The sequence below is a fragment of the Colletotrichum spaethianum genome (assembly GCF_022836535.1).
Source record: "Colletotrichum spaethianum MAFF 239500 DNA, contig40, whole genome shotgun sequence".
NCBI lineage: Eukaryota > Fungi > Ascomycota > Sordariomycetes > Glomerellales > Glomerellaceae > Colletotrichum > Colletotrichum spaethianum.
The window spans coordinates 50062-67312 of NW_026054810.1; the positions used below are offsets into that span (position 1 = coordinate 50062).

Consider the following 17251-nt stretch of genomic DNA (forward strand, 5'->3'; position numbering starts at 1 on the left):
TTCGCGTGGAAACTCTATGGACAGGAGGAAACCAATGTGATATATGAATAGATCATCGACGAGGCATCCATACGCGCTGGAAGCTTTGCTCCGTTCCTTGCCCAACAGTAGGATCATTCTTCAGGCGAAGAAGGGTGTGCTGGGTGGTTTGAAATATTACAAAAGACACAGTGATCTGTAAATCGTACTGAAATCGACTGTTGATTGTTAATGTTTCCGGGCCCAGCGCCCATTGTAAGGAAATTGATCGAGTACATGTCACTTGCAGAAACAATGTCCTCAGGGCGTTTCAGGACGAGTGTCCGGCGCTGGCAATTTAACCAGGTAGGCGATACATGGCCTGAATTGGATCAGAAGAGGCTCATAGTTGAAGGATTTAGGCTACCCTGGCGGCGAATACATGTCGTGTCATTGGGGAGCAGCGTCAGCTTTTACACGCAAACCTTTCGCGTCATGATTGCAGGGAGAGCCACGAAGTCTAAGCTTCGGGCCTCCTATCGACTTTACTACCTTAGATACAACGCTTCACACTTGCCATCTATGCTATTACGATTACCACCAACCCGGGTTCTTCGATCCTGGTGACGCGTGAGCGTGAGCGTGACTGTTGACTTGCTTGGATTTTGAGGGCAAACAGAAAAGACGGAACTGGAGCGGGCCAGTCTTGAATAACAGGCAATGGGCGTGTTGGGGTTATTAGTTCGAGGTTTTCCATGCGTGGGTGAGGATGGTTTAACGATTAGATCCAACGCGTAGCTGCTGTGGCGTTTGTCAAGGAATTTGACTTCGGGGTTGTCAGTCACTTCTCAAGGCGAAACCTGAAGACTTGATTGGGTAGGGAGGGAGATATAACCAGAAAGCAACCTGTGATTCTGTAAGACTGTGTTCATCTGATCTGTGTTACTCAAGCCTAGTGCTGAGTTCATATTTCAACTAGAAGCTAACACAGTCCTGAATCTAGCACTGGCTAAACTCCAAAGTGCTTCTCCTAGAAGAACTACTTCACTAGCAACGGGTCATTTTGAGTGATCGAATGGTGTGTTTCCTCGAATTGGAATTGGCCACACCAGCCTCTTTGCAGTGTGTTGTGTCGCGAAAATTATTCAGTAGTAAGAGCGCGAGCACGCGAGGTCGCAAGGCGATGGCGGCTTGATGAGGCAGCGGCAGTATGAATCAACGGGATCCGTGAAAAGGACTGGAGGAACGTTTGAATGATATGCAAATTGTTGGACTGATATGCAGTCCATATCAGCGTTGGATTTGCGACGGGCGCATCGAGTTACGCAGCTCGAAGGGCTGACTTCCACCACTGGATGGTGACTGGAGTGTTTCTACAACGCAAAATTACCATTGAATCACTACATTGGGGCTTTTATGTGTTACCACGGTACTCGTGTCTGCAGTGTTTTCGTAGAAGTGTTGCTACTGAGGCGGTAGGGTTGTTGTATACCAAGCTCCTGTATGTCTGAACATGTCGCACCGGAATGTTGCTCGGAAAGTCTCACGTAAATAATCGTGGCATAGGTGATTCACTTTGAGCTTTTTGGGTGTGAAGTACAAAGAGTCAAACTATTCAACAGATGATTAGGTGATCCAAACTATTACCAGCATGATAGAAAGATGCCAGTGAACTAGATAACTTCGGTCTGGGGAAATCATTCATAAACAATGCCGAGAGAAATAGTATTATTGGCCGTGGAACTGAAATACAAAAACCCCTCAATATCAGCAAAAAGGCCGAGGGCAAGGGATGGTTGTGCCTTCAGACCTAATCATTTGGAGATCTGCTAAAGCCCAACTGATGAAAGCAGAGGAGCGGCCGACGATGAAGTCCATCAATCTGGGTTATCCGTTGGAACTCGTTGAATGATGTGAATGTGCTGCCCGTCAGAGCTAATAATCGTCTCTGGCCAAAGTAGCCAAGGTGATCTATGTTCACCTACACAAGCCCGCAGCCATGCCAATCAAGATCCTATTTCGGGATTTTTTCGCTTGAATCACTACTCTCCGGCTTGTATTTCAGACACCTCCTAAATAAAGCCGACATAACCACGTGACAACCTACCTGTCAGATAATCAAGATAGGCAGATAACAGCGTAGACTGATTACATATAGACAGTCAGGTTTACCTAGCAGCCAACCTTCCAACAACACGCTCAAACCAACGAACAATGCTGTTGACGAGGGAAGACTGTACGTTGACAGAACACACAGTTGCAAAATAAACATGACCGAAAAGTCAAAAGAGTTCACTCCTACGGGTGGGAGCTACATCTCTGGTGCACATGCCGGGAAAGCTGATCATCGCAAGCCTGTCGTCGAGTAGGCTATCAAGGCGGAATCGAAAATTCGGGATTGACGACTAGAGGGGGATTCGAACAATCGACCTTGGCGACCTGCCACAACCCACAGTTTGACCTGAACCCCTACGCCCAGGGGCCGCCTTCTGTGTTGGCGACAGCTTCGAGAAGATTTGTTGGCCAAGAGGGGTCTCACGCGCTTCTTGGGACCATAAAGGTACTCAGACTAGCGTTGTGTACCAGATGGAAGCAATAGGAGGAAGGAGCGCGGGTGGTTCGCGTCTGCCTGTTGTGATTTCATCCGGTAACTTCACCTCGAGTCCCGGGACGGAAGTGGGGCGTGATTGTTGACGGCCATCCCCACAGCAACGGGGGTCTCTGTGAAGGAAAGTTTGAGGGCTCCTGCCTGTTGTAATGGTGTCCGAGGAGGTGGTGTGACTTTGTGTGATTTTCGAGTTTTGCTGAATGTGGTCCAAACCCAAGCAAGAAGCCTTGGCTCCACCCTTCACATGTCTCGCCCTTGGTGACGTCTGATTCTCACAAGTTGCGGTAGGTGTATCATTCTTTATACTTGGTATGCTTGTGGAGAAGTTATATAAGCTAAGCTTTCATGACGTGCTACCAGGCTCGCAACCACCTTCTGAGCTTGATAAGTTGTTTAGTCTGACGAAAGTTTCCTGCCAAGGGGGGTGGCAGCAATCTTAGTCCGTTGTGATTCATTCTTTGCTGCCCGTCATGTATCAGCAGTCAAATTCTCAGACAGACGGCATCACGAGCCTTACTGCTCCCCTCTCAATGGGAGAAGAGATGGGCCGCAAAAGCATCATTGACTGACATCATATCATTCAGAAAAATCAATTTCCATTCATTGTATCCGGCCGTGACTATACTAGATCATAAGTAAAGACTGTGTTCATCTCATGTCAGAGACGTCTCGTCATCAAACACGTTAACACAAAAGGTATCCAGCCCTATTCACATCCCTTCACCCCATGTACTCCAGCCCATTAAGGAGTGAAGTCGAAATCAAAACAGATCCTTGCCCCACAGTTTACCCCAAATCATGGCCCCTTATTTTCTCCGCGTCATTTTTGCAAATCCCGTTTGTAAAATACACAAAGGGGAAGGGGGATAAAGGTATACAGGTTCAAGGTAGAAATCGCCAGTCTTGATGCAATTCGTTTACATCAGTCCGACAACGGCAACAACCGCGCCCAAGGCGGCGCCAGCAACCTTGACAGCGCGGTTGGAGTCGCCGCCAGCAGCCGCGTTCTGCGAGCCCGAACCGGAAGAGCCACTCGTCTCCTGAGCGGCGAACGCACCAGTGAAGGTCGTGAACAGCGTGCTGCTGCCCGAGACGGCCTGGGCGACGGTGGCGGGTCCCGTGGTGGCAACGCCGTTGATGGTGCGGGTAAGGGTGACAGTCTCGGTCTTGTAGGCCCAGCCGGGGCCCATACCGCCCCACGCGCCGCCGGGGCCCCACCAACCGTCAACGGGGCATCCGGTGATGGTGACGGCAGCGTCCGTCTTGGAGGCGCCGCCCCACCAACCGCCGCTGTAGGTGAAGGTGCTCGTGCTGGAGCAGGAGGTGAAAGCGTTACATACGGAGGAGGAGACGGAGGTGTAAGATGCCAGGGCAGCCGAGTCGGTGGTGCAGGCGGAGCTAACGCAGTCGTTCAATTGCGGGGCGTCGGTGCAGAAGGCTTGAGGGGTAGGGGTGGCAGTTGCGAAGTGAGAGGAGAAGCAGGAGCTCTGTGGGGAGTGGGTGTGTCAGTTAACCGTTAATGACAAAAGGAGTTTCGGGGAAATGGGAGACTTGGAGAAGATGGGACAAAATGTTGCGATGATGGGAAAGTGTAAAACATGGGACTTACAGCGCACTGGGCAACCCCGTTGCCGAAACCGCCAGGGCCGAAACCGCCCCATCCACCGCCGTATCCGAACCCACCGAAGCCAGCGCCGTTACCGGGGCCCAGTTTCCGTTGCCGGGTCCGTTGGGGGCGGCGACGGCAGCAGCGCCCTGAGCCAGGGCAGCAGCGACAATGGTGGCCCTCATCTTGTTGTTTTTTGCTTTTTGGTGTTGTGTGTGATGTACCTTGCGGTAGATTGCGATTCTTCGACTGCAGTGAGTCTTGCAGGAAATATGCGGCGGTTCGAGTGAAGAGACTAGTAGGTTGGATGGATGTTGCGACGAAAAGGAAGATGCGTCCCGAGCTGATGGTTCGAATCAAAAGCCAAACAACAGATGGTTCGAAGCTCGAACGGCTTCCCTTTATATTCTGCGAACGACATGACCGCCTCTTCGCCTCACACGCACCTTTCCACCCACCGACGTCTCCGGTGATCCTACTGCTGTAGACTGGGGTGGGAAGACAGAGCTTCGGTCCCGAACAGCCGTAGGGCCCGTCGTAGGGCAAAAAGCAATGACATGGTGTCTTGGTGCCCCCTTCGTCTCCTTGGTAAGGGAACCGCCCCCAGGTCACGGACATCGCGTGGACTCTTTGAGCCCTCCGCAGATCCATCAGATAGCCACGCAGCTGGTTCAGCGCAGCACTCAGAGTCTTGTCCCTCCCTCCCGCAGCCTGCCTGCTTACAATTCCGGCGCAGCTCATCGTGCAGGCCGCCCAGTCCATCGACCCCCTCGACTCAAAGCCACCGTGCGGCCCTGCATGGCAGGGTCCCCGGGCCAGTGTCACAAGAAGACAGAGAAAGAGAGAATAGCGCGGCGTTGCCCGACAAGAAGCCTGCCCAGAGTCAGCCCTTAGCCTGCGGCAGTCGGACAAGTCTAGTGGCTCGTCGGCATTGTATGCTTACCTTAGCTCAACGGGGCAGCGTCGACAAGGCATTGGTGATGTGACACGACAGGCAGGAGTCCGGGATGGGGTTTGGGGAACACCGGCCGTAGCGGGAGCCCCTAGTGTCGGCCGGCGATCCATCGCAGTCCAAGCCAATCAACACCAACCTCCGTTTCAACCGCATTGGCTCGGTCCCTCGGGTAACTCGAAAGAAGGATCCCTGATGCCTTTGGCACTCATCTCTTTTGCTGCGCAGAGGCGCTGAAATTTTCAACCGGTGCTGAGTCTCTTCTCTGATGTATGCGCGTCGCCTCGTCCCAATGTGTGCGCTGATGCTGGTGCTGGTGCGTCCCCCGCTTCAGCTGATGCAACTCGCAACCAGGTCATCGGGATCATGCCGCTCCTCAAGTCGGAATAAAAGGAACGAAACGAAACATTGTCAGCAAGTGATCACTGTCTGGGCGCCGAGGACCTGATCGCCGAGTTAGACCGGAGACTTATTCGATTTGTTTCAGAATATGTGCTTATCCTGCTGCTGGGCTCGGGCTGATCAAGCCCCATCCACCACCAACCCAGCCGCCGTGACAAACAGGCACAAGATCGTTGGCTAGCTGCCGTCTTTCCGAGGGGCAAGGCTGGCCACTTCCGTCGAAGCTAAGGTAGGTACTCTGACGGGGTTTCGCGCCAGCCTCAACAGATGACGCGGACAGTTGGCTGACACCGCTAAGTCGGGGAAGGCTCACAGATTTGGAAAGGAAAAAAAGAGGTCAATTTTCTGCGTGTCTCCATCGTCTCTAGTCCCACGTGTGTCGGATGGTCGGCCGTCTGCAACGCCGTCCCACCCTCTAAGATTAATCCCAACCGACAGAAGGACCCTGCTTGCTTAATGCTATGCAGCATGCCCATCATCCTAATCCCATCCTCTTGCAAACTCCAGCGCAAAAAGAAAGTCCAAAATCTCATCTCAAACATGCCGTTGCTGCAGGGTAGTCCAGTCCCAAACTCATACAAGTAGCCTGCGGTCCCCAACACCGCAGTGTTCTCCTCCTATGACGTCTATCTCATCATCATCATGAATGGAATCCTTCGACTCCAAACTCAGCGGTAGCCCCGCTGATAAAACCACTGCCATTCCGTTCTTCGCCACACGGGCGTGCTCTACAGCATCGTGCCGAAGGCGTCCTCCTCCTCCTTGAATGGTATCGGTTTGCGCGGGCTGCCGTCGTCCGTGGTCTTGCGGTGGCGGAATGTGAAGCCGACGAAGAGACTCTTGCCCATCTCGTCATCACGATCCGCCATAGTCTCTAAGGCCTGCTGCTTGTCATGCACCTCCTTATACTTGGCCATGTCGGCCTCGTTGGTGAAGTCATCAAAGTATCCTGCATCAGTCTCCGAATCGAGCTCAGGCACGAATGGAGCCTTTGTACTCCGCAGGGTGTCCCAGTCAACCTCAGCGAAGTAGTGGTGCTCAAGGATTTCTTTGATATTTGAGAAGCGCTTGGACCGGGAATTGATGCAGCTAGAGACCATAGTTAGTAAATGTAATGTACAACCCCTGGGCAGTCACTTACGTAGTAATGAAGTTCCATGTGCGGTTGCTGAGGAAGTAGTTAGGGTCCTCCCAGACAGGCCGCTTGAGAACTTCTTTCCAGTGCTTCAAGTTCCGCCAAGTCTCGTCGGGAGTGGAACCAGCAAAAGGAGGGAATCCCGTCAGTGCCTCGAACAGCATGCAGCCCAAACTCCAGTAATCCACAGTGTAGTCGTACTCGTCTCCTCGCAGAACTTCGGGCGCCATGTAGTCAGGCGAGCCAACGATGGACTTGGCGTAGTTCATGTCCTTTGCCCGCATCGTTTGGTATCCCTCGCGTCGCTCCGCCACAGTTCGCTTGTCCATAGGCTTTCCGAACGGCACTGATGTCTCTGAAGCCTTCTCGAGTCGAACCCGCATGGACTCTATCTTAGCCGGGGCGAGCATGCCGGCTGCCAATCCAAAGTCAGTGAGCTTGACGTGTCCAGTGGAGTCCACAAGGAAGTTTTCCGGCTTCAAGTCTCTGTGAATGTAGCCTAGCTGGTGAAGGGCATCGACAGAGCAGAACATCTCGGCAATATAGAACCTCGCATGGCGGTTGCTCAGAACGCCAGTGTTATTCAACAAGGTCCGGAAATCTCCACCGGGCACATACTCCATGGCAAGATAGATACTCTTGTCATCCTGAAATGAGTAAAGCAGCCGGACCAACCAATCACTCTTGGCAGTAGTAAGGATGTCGCGCTCTGTCAAGACGTGGCGCACCTCGTCCAGCTTGAAGAGCAGTTTTTTGCTCATCACCTTCAGGGCGCAAACCTCGCGAGTGTCCTTCTTCTGGGCGAGAAACACCTGGCCGTAGCCCCCCTGTCCAACTTGCGTCAGGATCTGGAAGTCACCCTGGCGAAGTCTTACGCGTCTCTTTCTGAGGTTGGCACGCTCTCGGCCCTTGTACTTCTGCCACATCTGATTATATGTCGCTTCGTCAGTTTCGGGCGGAGGCGGAATTTCCGACTGGAACGCAGTCAAACGGCTCTGTCTGGAGCCGACGTAGGTCAGGAGGTCGAAATAGTAGTCAAGAAAGTCTATTCTTGGTCAGTTGGGCGACGGCAAGATCCAGAAATTGAACATACAGAGCTGCGTCACGTTGACTAGTCTTCGAACATTCGGACGTTGCAAAATCTCCAGCTCTTCGGGCGTCAGAGCTCTTTGGGTGTTAAACTTGTTTCTGGGGGTCACTGCTTTCTCTCTAGGTTGATACAACTCGTGGCGAGAGATGGCAGCATGGCTTTGCTGGTAAGGGGAGTCGTTGCCTCCCAAGCGCGAAGCGGGAGGAGTGTTCTCCTGTCCGTGGGACTTTTTCAATGGACTGCCGCTGGAGGTGGCTCCCTTGTGCAACACGCTATCGTCCACGTTCGGGCTGTTTTCATTGCCCCTTCCGGCGGACTGTGGGGTATTGATCACGCTCAACGGACGATCGAGTCTGGGTCTTTCGAGGACGGGACTGCTCAGCTTGAGCGCACTGTCGAATGCGTCAGGCAGTTCGTGGGCTCCGGGGGGAACAGTTCTCTTGCTGGGGCTGCCCTGGGGCGTGTTGGATGGATTGACGAAGCTGTTTCTCGTAGGTGTCTCTGGTCGCGACGATGTATGGGTGTCTCTGGTCCCTCCTGGGAATAGGTTGGCCATGAAGCCCGACATCGTTGCGAAAGTGCCAAACAGACAGGCTGAGATGGATTGAGAGACGAGAGGTGACGGGGGCGAAAAGCGAAACGAGAAAACAACCAGCTGGTGAGGGGCTCCTGAGGAGAAACTCGAAAAGGTCGAAACAGCTGCAAGATATGAATAAAGTTGTGTGCTTGTGATAGAGGATGACCAGCACGGCTTATTTTGTTGTTATCTTCTCCGCCGTGGGGTTTGGCTTGGGCTGAAATACAGGGCGATGGATGGAGACGGACCAAGATCTATGGACCTGGCCAAGAAGGGTTGACGGTAACCATGCACAGTCGATCGCTGCCCGGGTGGACACTGGTGTGTTTTAGGGGGAAGCCAGGGAACAAAGAGACAGTGTTATTGGGTAATGCGGGGCATCAAGTCAACAATGTTGCAGGGGCAACTATCAGGCCGTGTTAATTGAAATCTTCACGTGATACGATAAGACATCTTGATTATGCAGGTCAACAAGCTCTCGGGGCAGTGGGTCTTGGCTTCTGATGTCCAAAGCTTCTTTCCTGCCGACATCAACTTTCGACAACGACCTCGAACCCACCCTAAATCCTACCATCCCAGTCCAACATCTCAATATGCCGAAGGAACGCAACATCAATCCGGTGCAAGCCCAGCGCAAGGCTGACAAAGCTAAAGCAATCAAGAAGGGTACGCTCCGGCCCCGGAATATGCGCATGCTCTTATTGATGGCATCTCTACTGACGCATCAACCATCTAGGCAAGGCTGAAGTCCAATCCCGTCGCAATGAGAAGCTTGCTCGTCGAAATCCCGAACGAATTCAGAAACAAATAGACGATCTCAAGGCCATCACAACAGGAGGCGGCAAGCTTTCTCGCCACGAAGAACAAGTTCTCGAAGGTCTCGAGAAGGAGCTGCGTGCAGTGAAGAAGGCGCGCGAAGCACTGGGCGATAAAGCCCCATCATTTGGACACGGAGGCTTCAGCCGCGATGGTGACTCCTCAAGAGGCGTCCTTGGGAAGCGACGGCGGGACGACGATGAATTGACAAGCGACGAGGATGTTCCCGGTGACGTCAAGAGTATTCCTATGCCACGAGACACCCCACCACCGATTCCAAAGGAAGTGATGGACAAGTGGTACGCCAAGAGACGAGCTCGTCGGCAAGCTGAGCAGGCTGAAAATCAGAAATCAGAGGAGAAGGAAGAGAAGCTTGTGGCGCCAGAACCGAAGACTGTGTACGAGGCCAAGCCCATGGTTCGAAACTTGACCAAGGAGGCGGTATCTGCATTCGTGCCTACTGCCGTCAAAATCAAGATGGATAAGGGCAAGGGTCAGGGCGGTCTAATGGAGCCTGAGGAAGCGGATAGGCTTGAACAAGAGGGGTACTTGAAAGCGGTAACCTCGATCGACGCAACCGAAACCGCTGCACCCAGGAAGGCTATGGTCGAAGACGCTGACGATGACGATGTTTGATACGGTACCAGCTGCGCATCTGAACTTCATCAGCCACATTGTGCCGTCAATACAGGCCCGAAAAGCATGGCAGGGAGACTGAACGGCTTACAACCCACTCGTATCCTATAGCACGAGGTTTTCTCGCAACTTTGCGCGCAACACACGGAATTGGGCGAACATAGACAGTGCTTCCGCCTGGCAGTCTGTTTGATGTCCTCTCTCATGTTTTCCGGACTGCTGCGCAACCCGTCAAGTTCTTTACATCAGAGCTAAATTGCGTAATGAAGGCGTCCGCTTTTGGCGTGACAAGCTGTAAAAGGACACGGAGAGCATCCGAATTGCTGACGCACACGGCTGTCAACGCAGCGATTACCCAGGTTTGAGTTTCAAGCGAATCTCAACATTACGAGGGCGCCAACGGCATGGCCGACAATCCGTCGTCTGAGCCTCCCAATAGTGGTGTGGGGTTGCCTGCTCCTTTGGGTCTGCCGGCTTATCAGGCTTCGTCAGAAGCCAATCCACTCTTGGAGAGGGCAAGGAGGACATAAGCAGCCACATTAAACAGCCTCATGGGCTGTTTGAAATAAAGTGTGAGAATACGGCGCGCTTTACTCGGTTTTTAGATTCCAAGCACTCAGGCCAGCATAGCAGCTTTTTGACTTGGTAAAAACTGCGACAATGCAGCTGGTGGAGATGCAAAAACAGTGACCTGCTAGAGCGTGGTAATAGCAAAGAAGAGGCCATAGACACAAGGAGAACAATGACAACCATAGCGGAGCACCAGCACTTCTTACAAGGACCACAGGGAGCTGTTGCGGTTTTCAGAGCTACCAGAGACCGGAGGGACTTCCGCTCCAATATCTCCACAATTACATCTCTGTGGATCAAGTATGGGTACATGTCGAGACTTTAGACCCCTCAGTGGAAGTATAAGCCCGACCATGACCGCATCTAACGACGTAAGGCGGCGCCTTGTGACAGGTGACATGTAGAAGTTGAATGCAGGTTTCCATCCAATTAGGATCTTGGCGAAAACGGCGAGTATCGACTACGATACGGACGTTGCAACTCGACAATATACAGATACGGCCTCTTTACTGGTCAGAGTTCAAGGAGAGGGCTCCGAACAACTTGATGTTCCCATTGGCTCACCGGACCTATCTTCGACTTTTTCACAGAATCAATATGACCAACATCTGACGTCGACAGATATTGAACCGTGTTAGTCGTTTGAGCACCGTTACAGACCTCCCCTGTCGAGTTCATACCGGATTCTAACTCCAAGTTTGATTCCATTCATGAACGGAACCCCCTCCGAACATAATATATCTCAGCACGGCCCTGCGCAAGCCAATGTCCCCAACCTCTCAGGCAAAATGAGGTCGTGATTCCACTAAAAGCTTGGAATCTTGTTATCGGCGAACAATCCGTGCTCCGTTGGATTGCTGCAATGACCTCATTGCTTGTCATTGTGGAACATTTCTGCCGTGTCGTTGTTGACTTGTTGGTGCCGCATGTGTCTGAGCAGTAGCGGCGATCCTAAGCGCTCTGGGGAATTCGTCACTGTATTCCTGTATTCGCCCGCCCTAGTGTGCAATGTCAAGACAGGAGATCGAGTTTCTGGTCGAATTACCCACCTGTATATCTGCGTCAACTACCAAAGGCAACAATAGTTCTGCAGCCGAATCCGAAACCACACCCTCAAGCTAGAGCACCTCTCACCCCTGGAGTATAACACTAGAAGCACGGTACACGTACACCTTCATCGAGATCGCGACGCGGGGAGCTATGACTAAAATATTTATCAAAAATGTTCGCGTCTTCGATAGCGAGGTGATTCGTGACGTTGGGAATGTCGTATTCACTCGATCCGCTGGCAACATTCAAGACCCCATGGCTGACGGCTCCGAGGCCAAAACGTCTGATTATGTTGTTGACGGCCGTGGCTGCTCACTTCTGCCCGGCTTTATTGATGTTTATGCCAACATCAAGGGCGCAAATGCTGCTCTCGGCACCTTTGCGAGTCACGGAGTCACCACCGTTATCGACTTGAGCAGCAACACCCAGCAATGCCAGGCCCTGCGAGTCTATGCTGCCGGCCGGACGGGTCTGCCCACCTTCCTGACCTCTGGCACCGAGGCCGCTCCCGCCAAAGACTACCAACCGCAACTGTACGACAGCCCTGGCGAGTCTGTCATTCGCACGCGCGAAGACGCAGTGAACTTTGTTTCTGCGAGATCGAGCGGCCCAGACCGCGCAGACTTCATCAAAGTCGTCGTCGACCTCTACGCGCTCACGGACGAGATTCTCAAGACCATTGTTGACGCCGCTCACGCCCATGGCAAGCTCACGATTGCCCGTACCGCCGGAAAGGCATCCTATGAACGCGCCATGCGCGCCGGGTTCGACGTCTTCGCCCACGCACCCCTCGATGCGGCCCTCGACCCCGCCATGGCACGTGAGATGGCCGCCCAAGGCAAGATCTTTGTGCCCACGCTCGGCATGATGCGGAGACGCGCGCCGGGCGAGAACTCTTCAAAGTCGACCGCGACCACCACCGACACCGGCCACAGGGACCGTCCGTCCGGCATCCCGTCGCAGCGCCGCGATGTTGATGGTGCTGATGGCGCGGACGATGTGGAAGGGGACCACGACAACAACTCGGCCGACACCGGCTCGAGACAGTACACCGACCCGGGCGCCACGGCGGGCAGCGACTATGGCAACGCGACGGCTAGTGTGCGCACGCTACACGACGCCGGCGTCACCATTTGCGCCGGCACGACAGCGAACTTGATACCCGGAGCCCAGATCCCTTTTGGCGAGAGCCTGCACGAAGAACTGCGTCTGCTTGTCGAGGCCGGCATGTCGCGGCTCGACGTGCTGCGCTCGGCGACGTGTGTGGCGGCAAAAGCGTTCCGGCTCAGCGATCGAGGTATCGTCCGGGGCGGTCTCAGGGCCGACCTCGTGCTCGTTGAGGGCAATCCTCTGGAAGACATTAGTGCAACACGCAATATCAAGAGAATTTGGATACAAGGGGAGGAAGTCGATCCTCGGAAACTCGCAGCATAAGGCAGACGGCGTCTCTCAAGATTATGAGTGTAGATTGGGGGAGAGGGGGAGATACGGGTCATAAGTCTGGCGCATTGGCGAAACGAGGTTGGGAGGTATTCTTCACGTGTTCTTTGCTTCATTCCGCGGTGCTCTTTGATACCATGGGTTAAATCGAAGCATGTTGAAAACACAATTCTTCATCGCTATGAACCGTCTTATATGATGAGCCCAAGACCGTTACAGTCCAGGCCAGTCTTAAACTCCAATTTTGCGGGCAAGGAACAAATTCCAAGGTAACTCCAACAACCTTCTTAAGTCATGACGAAAAGATAATGGAAAAATGAGATTCCTCACCAAGGCGGTCGATACACAAACACATCGTCACCCCCATTTCCTCCGTCTTGTCTCCCGCCGAGACTCTCCGGTTGAACGTATTCAATAGTCTGCCCGAACCTGACATTATGCGATCCATTCGCGGTGTCTAGCATGCCGCCATTCGCACCGTCAAAAACATGCACTCCGCGTACCAGAACCATGGGCGTAGCACTCTCGTGCGTCGCCGATTTCCGTCCGTACGACGGCACCCGCATCTTCAACGCCCTTGCACGCTCTTCGACGCCCGCAAGCAGCTCCTGCGCGCGGCCCGAGACACCAGCGCGCGCCATCTCATTGAGGACGCAGCACGCGCGGCCGATGATATCTTGTATGGCGGGGGTCGAGGTGTCGGTTTCTAGGCGGGGGAGTAGAGCGAGGGCGACGAAGGAGCAGTACTCGGCGGCCCAGTATTCGTGCTTGATGGTGTAGATGCCGCGGTAGATCCAGAGGTTCGTCATCATGGAGCTCGCATGGAGAACCTGGAGCGAGGCGGCGTTGCGGCCGTCAAAGAGGTCGGTGCCGGCGTGACTCGTGTAGCTGAACAGGAGCTTTAGAGCCACAAAATCGTATGTTGCTCTGGTTAAGGAATAGTGTCAGTTAGAGTTTCTGTCGAGTTTTCTTCTCGGGATCGGATGGCAGGGGTAAGAGGTGACTTACTGGAGCAACAAAACGGATGGTGAGACACTGTTGCTGGTCATGAGCTGATCTGGAAGTGACAGCTTCCAACAAAGGAGCTTGTTGTAAAGCGCTGTGCAATGCCCACTGTCTAGAAGCGAGATTTGATCGTTCTTCACGAACCCGGACACGAATTGATCCGTAATTTCACAAAGGGAGCATTTTGCACTAAATACCTGCAACTGGTACGATGCATTGTTCGTAACACTGTCTTCGCCGGCGGAGGAGACCGAAGCTGGTGAGCCAGAGCCTTGCTGGGGTTCCAGGTCTTCAAAGGTCTTCATTATGAGCGGTCTCGAGACCAGAATTTCTGGAGAGAATAGCATGGCCATTTTCCTGTAAAGGAAAAAACACATCGTCAGCCGCAATGTTTTGCCGATCAACCGATCGAGTGAGTGAACACGTACGCAAAGAAGCAGTAAAATCCCCACGTTATGTGGGAAACTGCCTGCCAGATTCTGACATCGTGAGCGTCGTCCTTTCCGGAAAATCTGAAGAGTGCGGAGCCGCCAGTCTCGAGACCGAGTGCCAACCAGGTGTGTTGGAGTAAGTCCCTGATGCTCGCGCACTGCGCGCGGGACGCTCGAGAGCCTTCGTTGCTGGCGAAGAGCCAAAGGACAGCTGCGCCCTGCAGCAGGGTCAACGAGCTCACGCACTTTTCTGAATCAAGAAGCTTGAAGGCATGGCTGGCGAAGCTGTGGCCAAGTGTAACAATGTCCCCTGGGAAAGAGTCAGGTTGTTTTCTCGTTGCGTGTAACTGTAATCGTTGGATACAATGGTCAGCATCAAGAGCGAGAGTAAAAGGTAGAGGGCGTGGAGAAATAACAGAAGGACGCACACAAGCCACGGCGAGAATCGCGTTGACAAGGAAAGGCGAGCAGAACCCCCGATGCTGGCCCGTAGAGAAGTTTGGTCCAGCGACGCTTAAATCACCAATGAAGAGCTCCCGATCCACAAGATGAGATAGAGTGCCATCCCAAGTCCAAAAAAGATCAACAAGGTATGTCATCAGCTTATTATCTTGCGAAACGATTGTCCAGCGCGAGACAGGTAGAACTTGTTCTGTGTCAGAATTACCGACTGACTGGTCTTTGGCTGATCCACCGGAACTAAGTCGGTCAGGAGTCAGTGTGATTGGGTGAGATTCGTAACTACCACGATACAACGTACCTTGCTGTCAGAGGTCGAGTTCTCGGCTCGTAATTTGATTCCTCCGGTTGATACGGGAGCTCTCCTGAACCTTCTAGAATGCCATCATGTCAACAACTAGAACGTCACAGATCTCATGTACAACCGCGAACTGTGGGAGTACCTACCTCTATGGTCATTGATTTTTGGAAGTAGCAGACTGGCGTCAGCTATCGACTGGATTGCCTCATCAAGGTGCTCCGAGTGTTGCAGTTGCTTCAAAATGTCTTGGGAAGCGCCGTCTCGACTCGCTCGGAGCAGTTCCAGGACCCGTTGACTGTTCTCGTGCGCCCTCGACACGGAGCTGAGCTTTTGTTTTTGAGCCTGCCTTTGCGATAGGCCCTCAGGTACGGGGTAAACGCATGGCACATTCGATGTCTTGCAGACGTAGCAGGATGGCCGGACTCCATCGCACTATCATAGTTCTCAGCCGGGCTTGCTCGTTCATCGACCAAGTGTCCGAGCATGCTAATGCAGCAAGAATGAGAAACGGGTATGTATACTGACCTTGACCTTTCTCTTCCGGCAACCTAGATCTTGAAATCAGAGGCCCGACTTATTAAGCTTTAGATAGGGAATAGCGTACCATTGCAGGCTGCCGACACTTGCGGTCTCTTCCTCTTTGGCGCCGTGGTGATGTTGGAGGCCGCCGGCGGGCCGCTGGCGGCGAGCGGCAACAGTGGCCTGAGCTTCACTGTGTTTGACATGATTCAAGTTGGTCCGTAAGGAGGGGTCGTAGACAATATCACTTTTGCTGGCTTGTATAGAGCGAGCTTCGGAGAGAACCTGGGGTGAATGGGCGACTGAATGAGTTACTACCTTTGACAAAATAGGTACAGGATAGTTTTCCCTTGGAAATAAGGGAGGTAGAGATGGCTGACTGAAAAACAACTATCAGAAACGCATCATCGCCAGCAAAGGTCCAATAACCAGTATTAGCTGGAAGCCCCTGGTCTAAGTCAATGACCAGAGGAGGGGGAAAGACGGGGCGAAATGACAGGAGGAAAGAGTAAGTGAAAGAAGAGTGATACAAATAAAGAAGAATATCCTGGTATCTTTGGCCTCGGCCCGTATCTGAGAAGGCAATGTTGCGTTCCTGTGATGCGATGAGCGTGAACAAAGGCCTCCGTCAATCTAAGCAGACACGAGGTGCAGCAGAAAGATCAACCCCCGTTGCAGAAAGCAAGAATGCGAGCAATGGTGTCAGACTTGAAATCTTCCTCTGCATGTGTTGTTCCGATGGTTGGCGGTGCGTGGGGTCTGAGGGAACATTGGCCTTGAGCCAGGACCAAGACAAGAGTTGTCTTGCGGTCCGGAACAGGCGCCGGTGGTCAAAACAACTAACGGGTCAAACATGACGGGACGTCGATGTTTTGATTAGGTCACTGGATGAGTAAGCATGGCCCGGGACGCAAGAGAGGCGGTTTCCGAGAAAGGGGGGTTGGACGCTTCCCCATACTGTAAGCTGTAACGAGCACAGCGCGTCCACCACTGATAATTATGGGAGGTGCCTAAGGTGAGTTTGTATCTCGAGGTATTCTTACTTGTCCGCACGACCCCTCCTCCACTTTACCTCAGGCAGAGGAAAAAAGCAAAGACTGGCTAAACACCGAGACCTGGGCAAAGCCCCCTTGGAACGGCCGATTGACCCGCCCGAAGCCAGCCCAGAGGTATAATGTTTGAGAGCGTTGGGGTAGACATATGAACCGCACCAACGGGCCTTGAAGCACATGCCAAGGGTGCAACTTCGCAGCTGGGCATGAGCTCTTGACACGGTCAAAAGCTGCACTATGCAGGTAAGCTTATCGTCAGTCCATGATAGCGAAGAGGAGGAAAGGGTGGGGGAGGTAAGGCAAGATATCAGTCCCACAGACCTCGCGCTTGCGATCCTCTGAACCCTGGTTTCTACCGGACACACACACCCCCGCTCGTCGCACGGGATTTCGTTCTGTCTTGTAAGTTATTGGTAAGCTTGGCCGAGATAAAGTTGGACAATGTTTTGCCTGCCGTCCCGATCATCCAGGGTCCGGATCGTTCTATGTCTTGGGTGGGAGTTGAGCTGTCGGACCGCTCGCACTAGAAGAAGAAACTCTGTTGGGTGGCTGTTGGGTGGCTGCGTGCTCAACGCCTCGACCCGAAGGCCACGTCGGAACGGTTTCAATAGCAAGAAAGCTCTCGGGTGGCTGATCAGAACGGC

The 17251-nt window shown here is 53.1% G+C and overlaps 5 protein-coding genes across 5 annotated transcripts; 2 read left to right on the top strand and 3 right to left on the bottom strand.

Moving 5' to 3' along the window:
• Nucleotides 1-3483: 3483 nt before the first annotated feature.
• ColSpa_10890 (uncharacterized protein) lies at nucleotides 3484-4357 on the bottom strand (the record flags this gene model as incomplete). Its single annotated transcript, XM_049277102.1, has 2 exons — nucleotides 3484-4051; nucleotides 4176-4357. 2 exons carry the CDS (start codon nucleotides 4355-4357, stop codon nucleotides 3484-3486), a joined length of 750 nt encoding a protein of 249 aa, XP_049133059.1.
• A 1897-nt stretch (nucleotides 4358-6254) lies between these two features.
• On the bottom strand, nucleotides 6255-8319 carry ColSpa_10891 (serine/threonine-protein kinase SKY1; the record flags this gene model as incomplete). The annotated part of the gene is made up of 3 exons (XM_049277103.1): nucleotides 6255-6615; nucleotides 6668-7706; nucleotides 7755-8319. 3 exons carry the CDS (start codon nucleotides 8317-8319, stop codon nucleotides 6255-6257), a joined length of 1965 nt encoding a protein of 654 aa, XP_049133060.1.
• Nucleotides 8320-8921: 602 nt separating this feature from the next.
• ColSpa_10892 (protein saf1) lies at nucleotides 8922-9780 on the top strand (the record flags this gene model as incomplete). Its single annotated transcript, XM_049277104.1, has 2 exons — nucleotides 8922-8994; nucleotides 9065-9780. 2 exons carry the CDS (start codon nucleotides 8922-8924, stop codon nucleotides 9778-9780), a joined length of 789 nt encoding a protein of 262 aa, XP_049133061.1.
• Nucleotides 9781-11655: 1875 nt separating this feature from the next.
• On the top strand, nucleotides 11656-12834 carry ColSpa_10893 (uncharacterized protein; the record flags this gene model as incomplete). The annotated part of the gene is made up of 1 exon (XM_049277105.1): nucleotides 11656-12834. One exon carries the CDS (start codon nucleotides 11656-11658, stop codon nucleotides 12832-12834), a length of 1179 nt encoding a protein of 392 aa, XP_049133062.1.
• A 332-nt stretch (nucleotides 12835-13166) lies between these two features.
• ColSpa_10894 (uncharacterized protein) lies at nucleotides 13167-14150 on the bottom strand (the record flags this gene model as incomplete). Its single annotated transcript, XM_049277106.1, has 2 exons — nucleotides 13167-13767; nucleotides 13849-14150. 2 exons carry the CDS (start codon nucleotides 14148-14150, stop codon nucleotides 13167-13169), a joined length of 903 nt encoding a protein of 300 aa, XP_049133063.1.
• Nucleotides 14151-17251: the final 3101 nt, after the last annotated feature.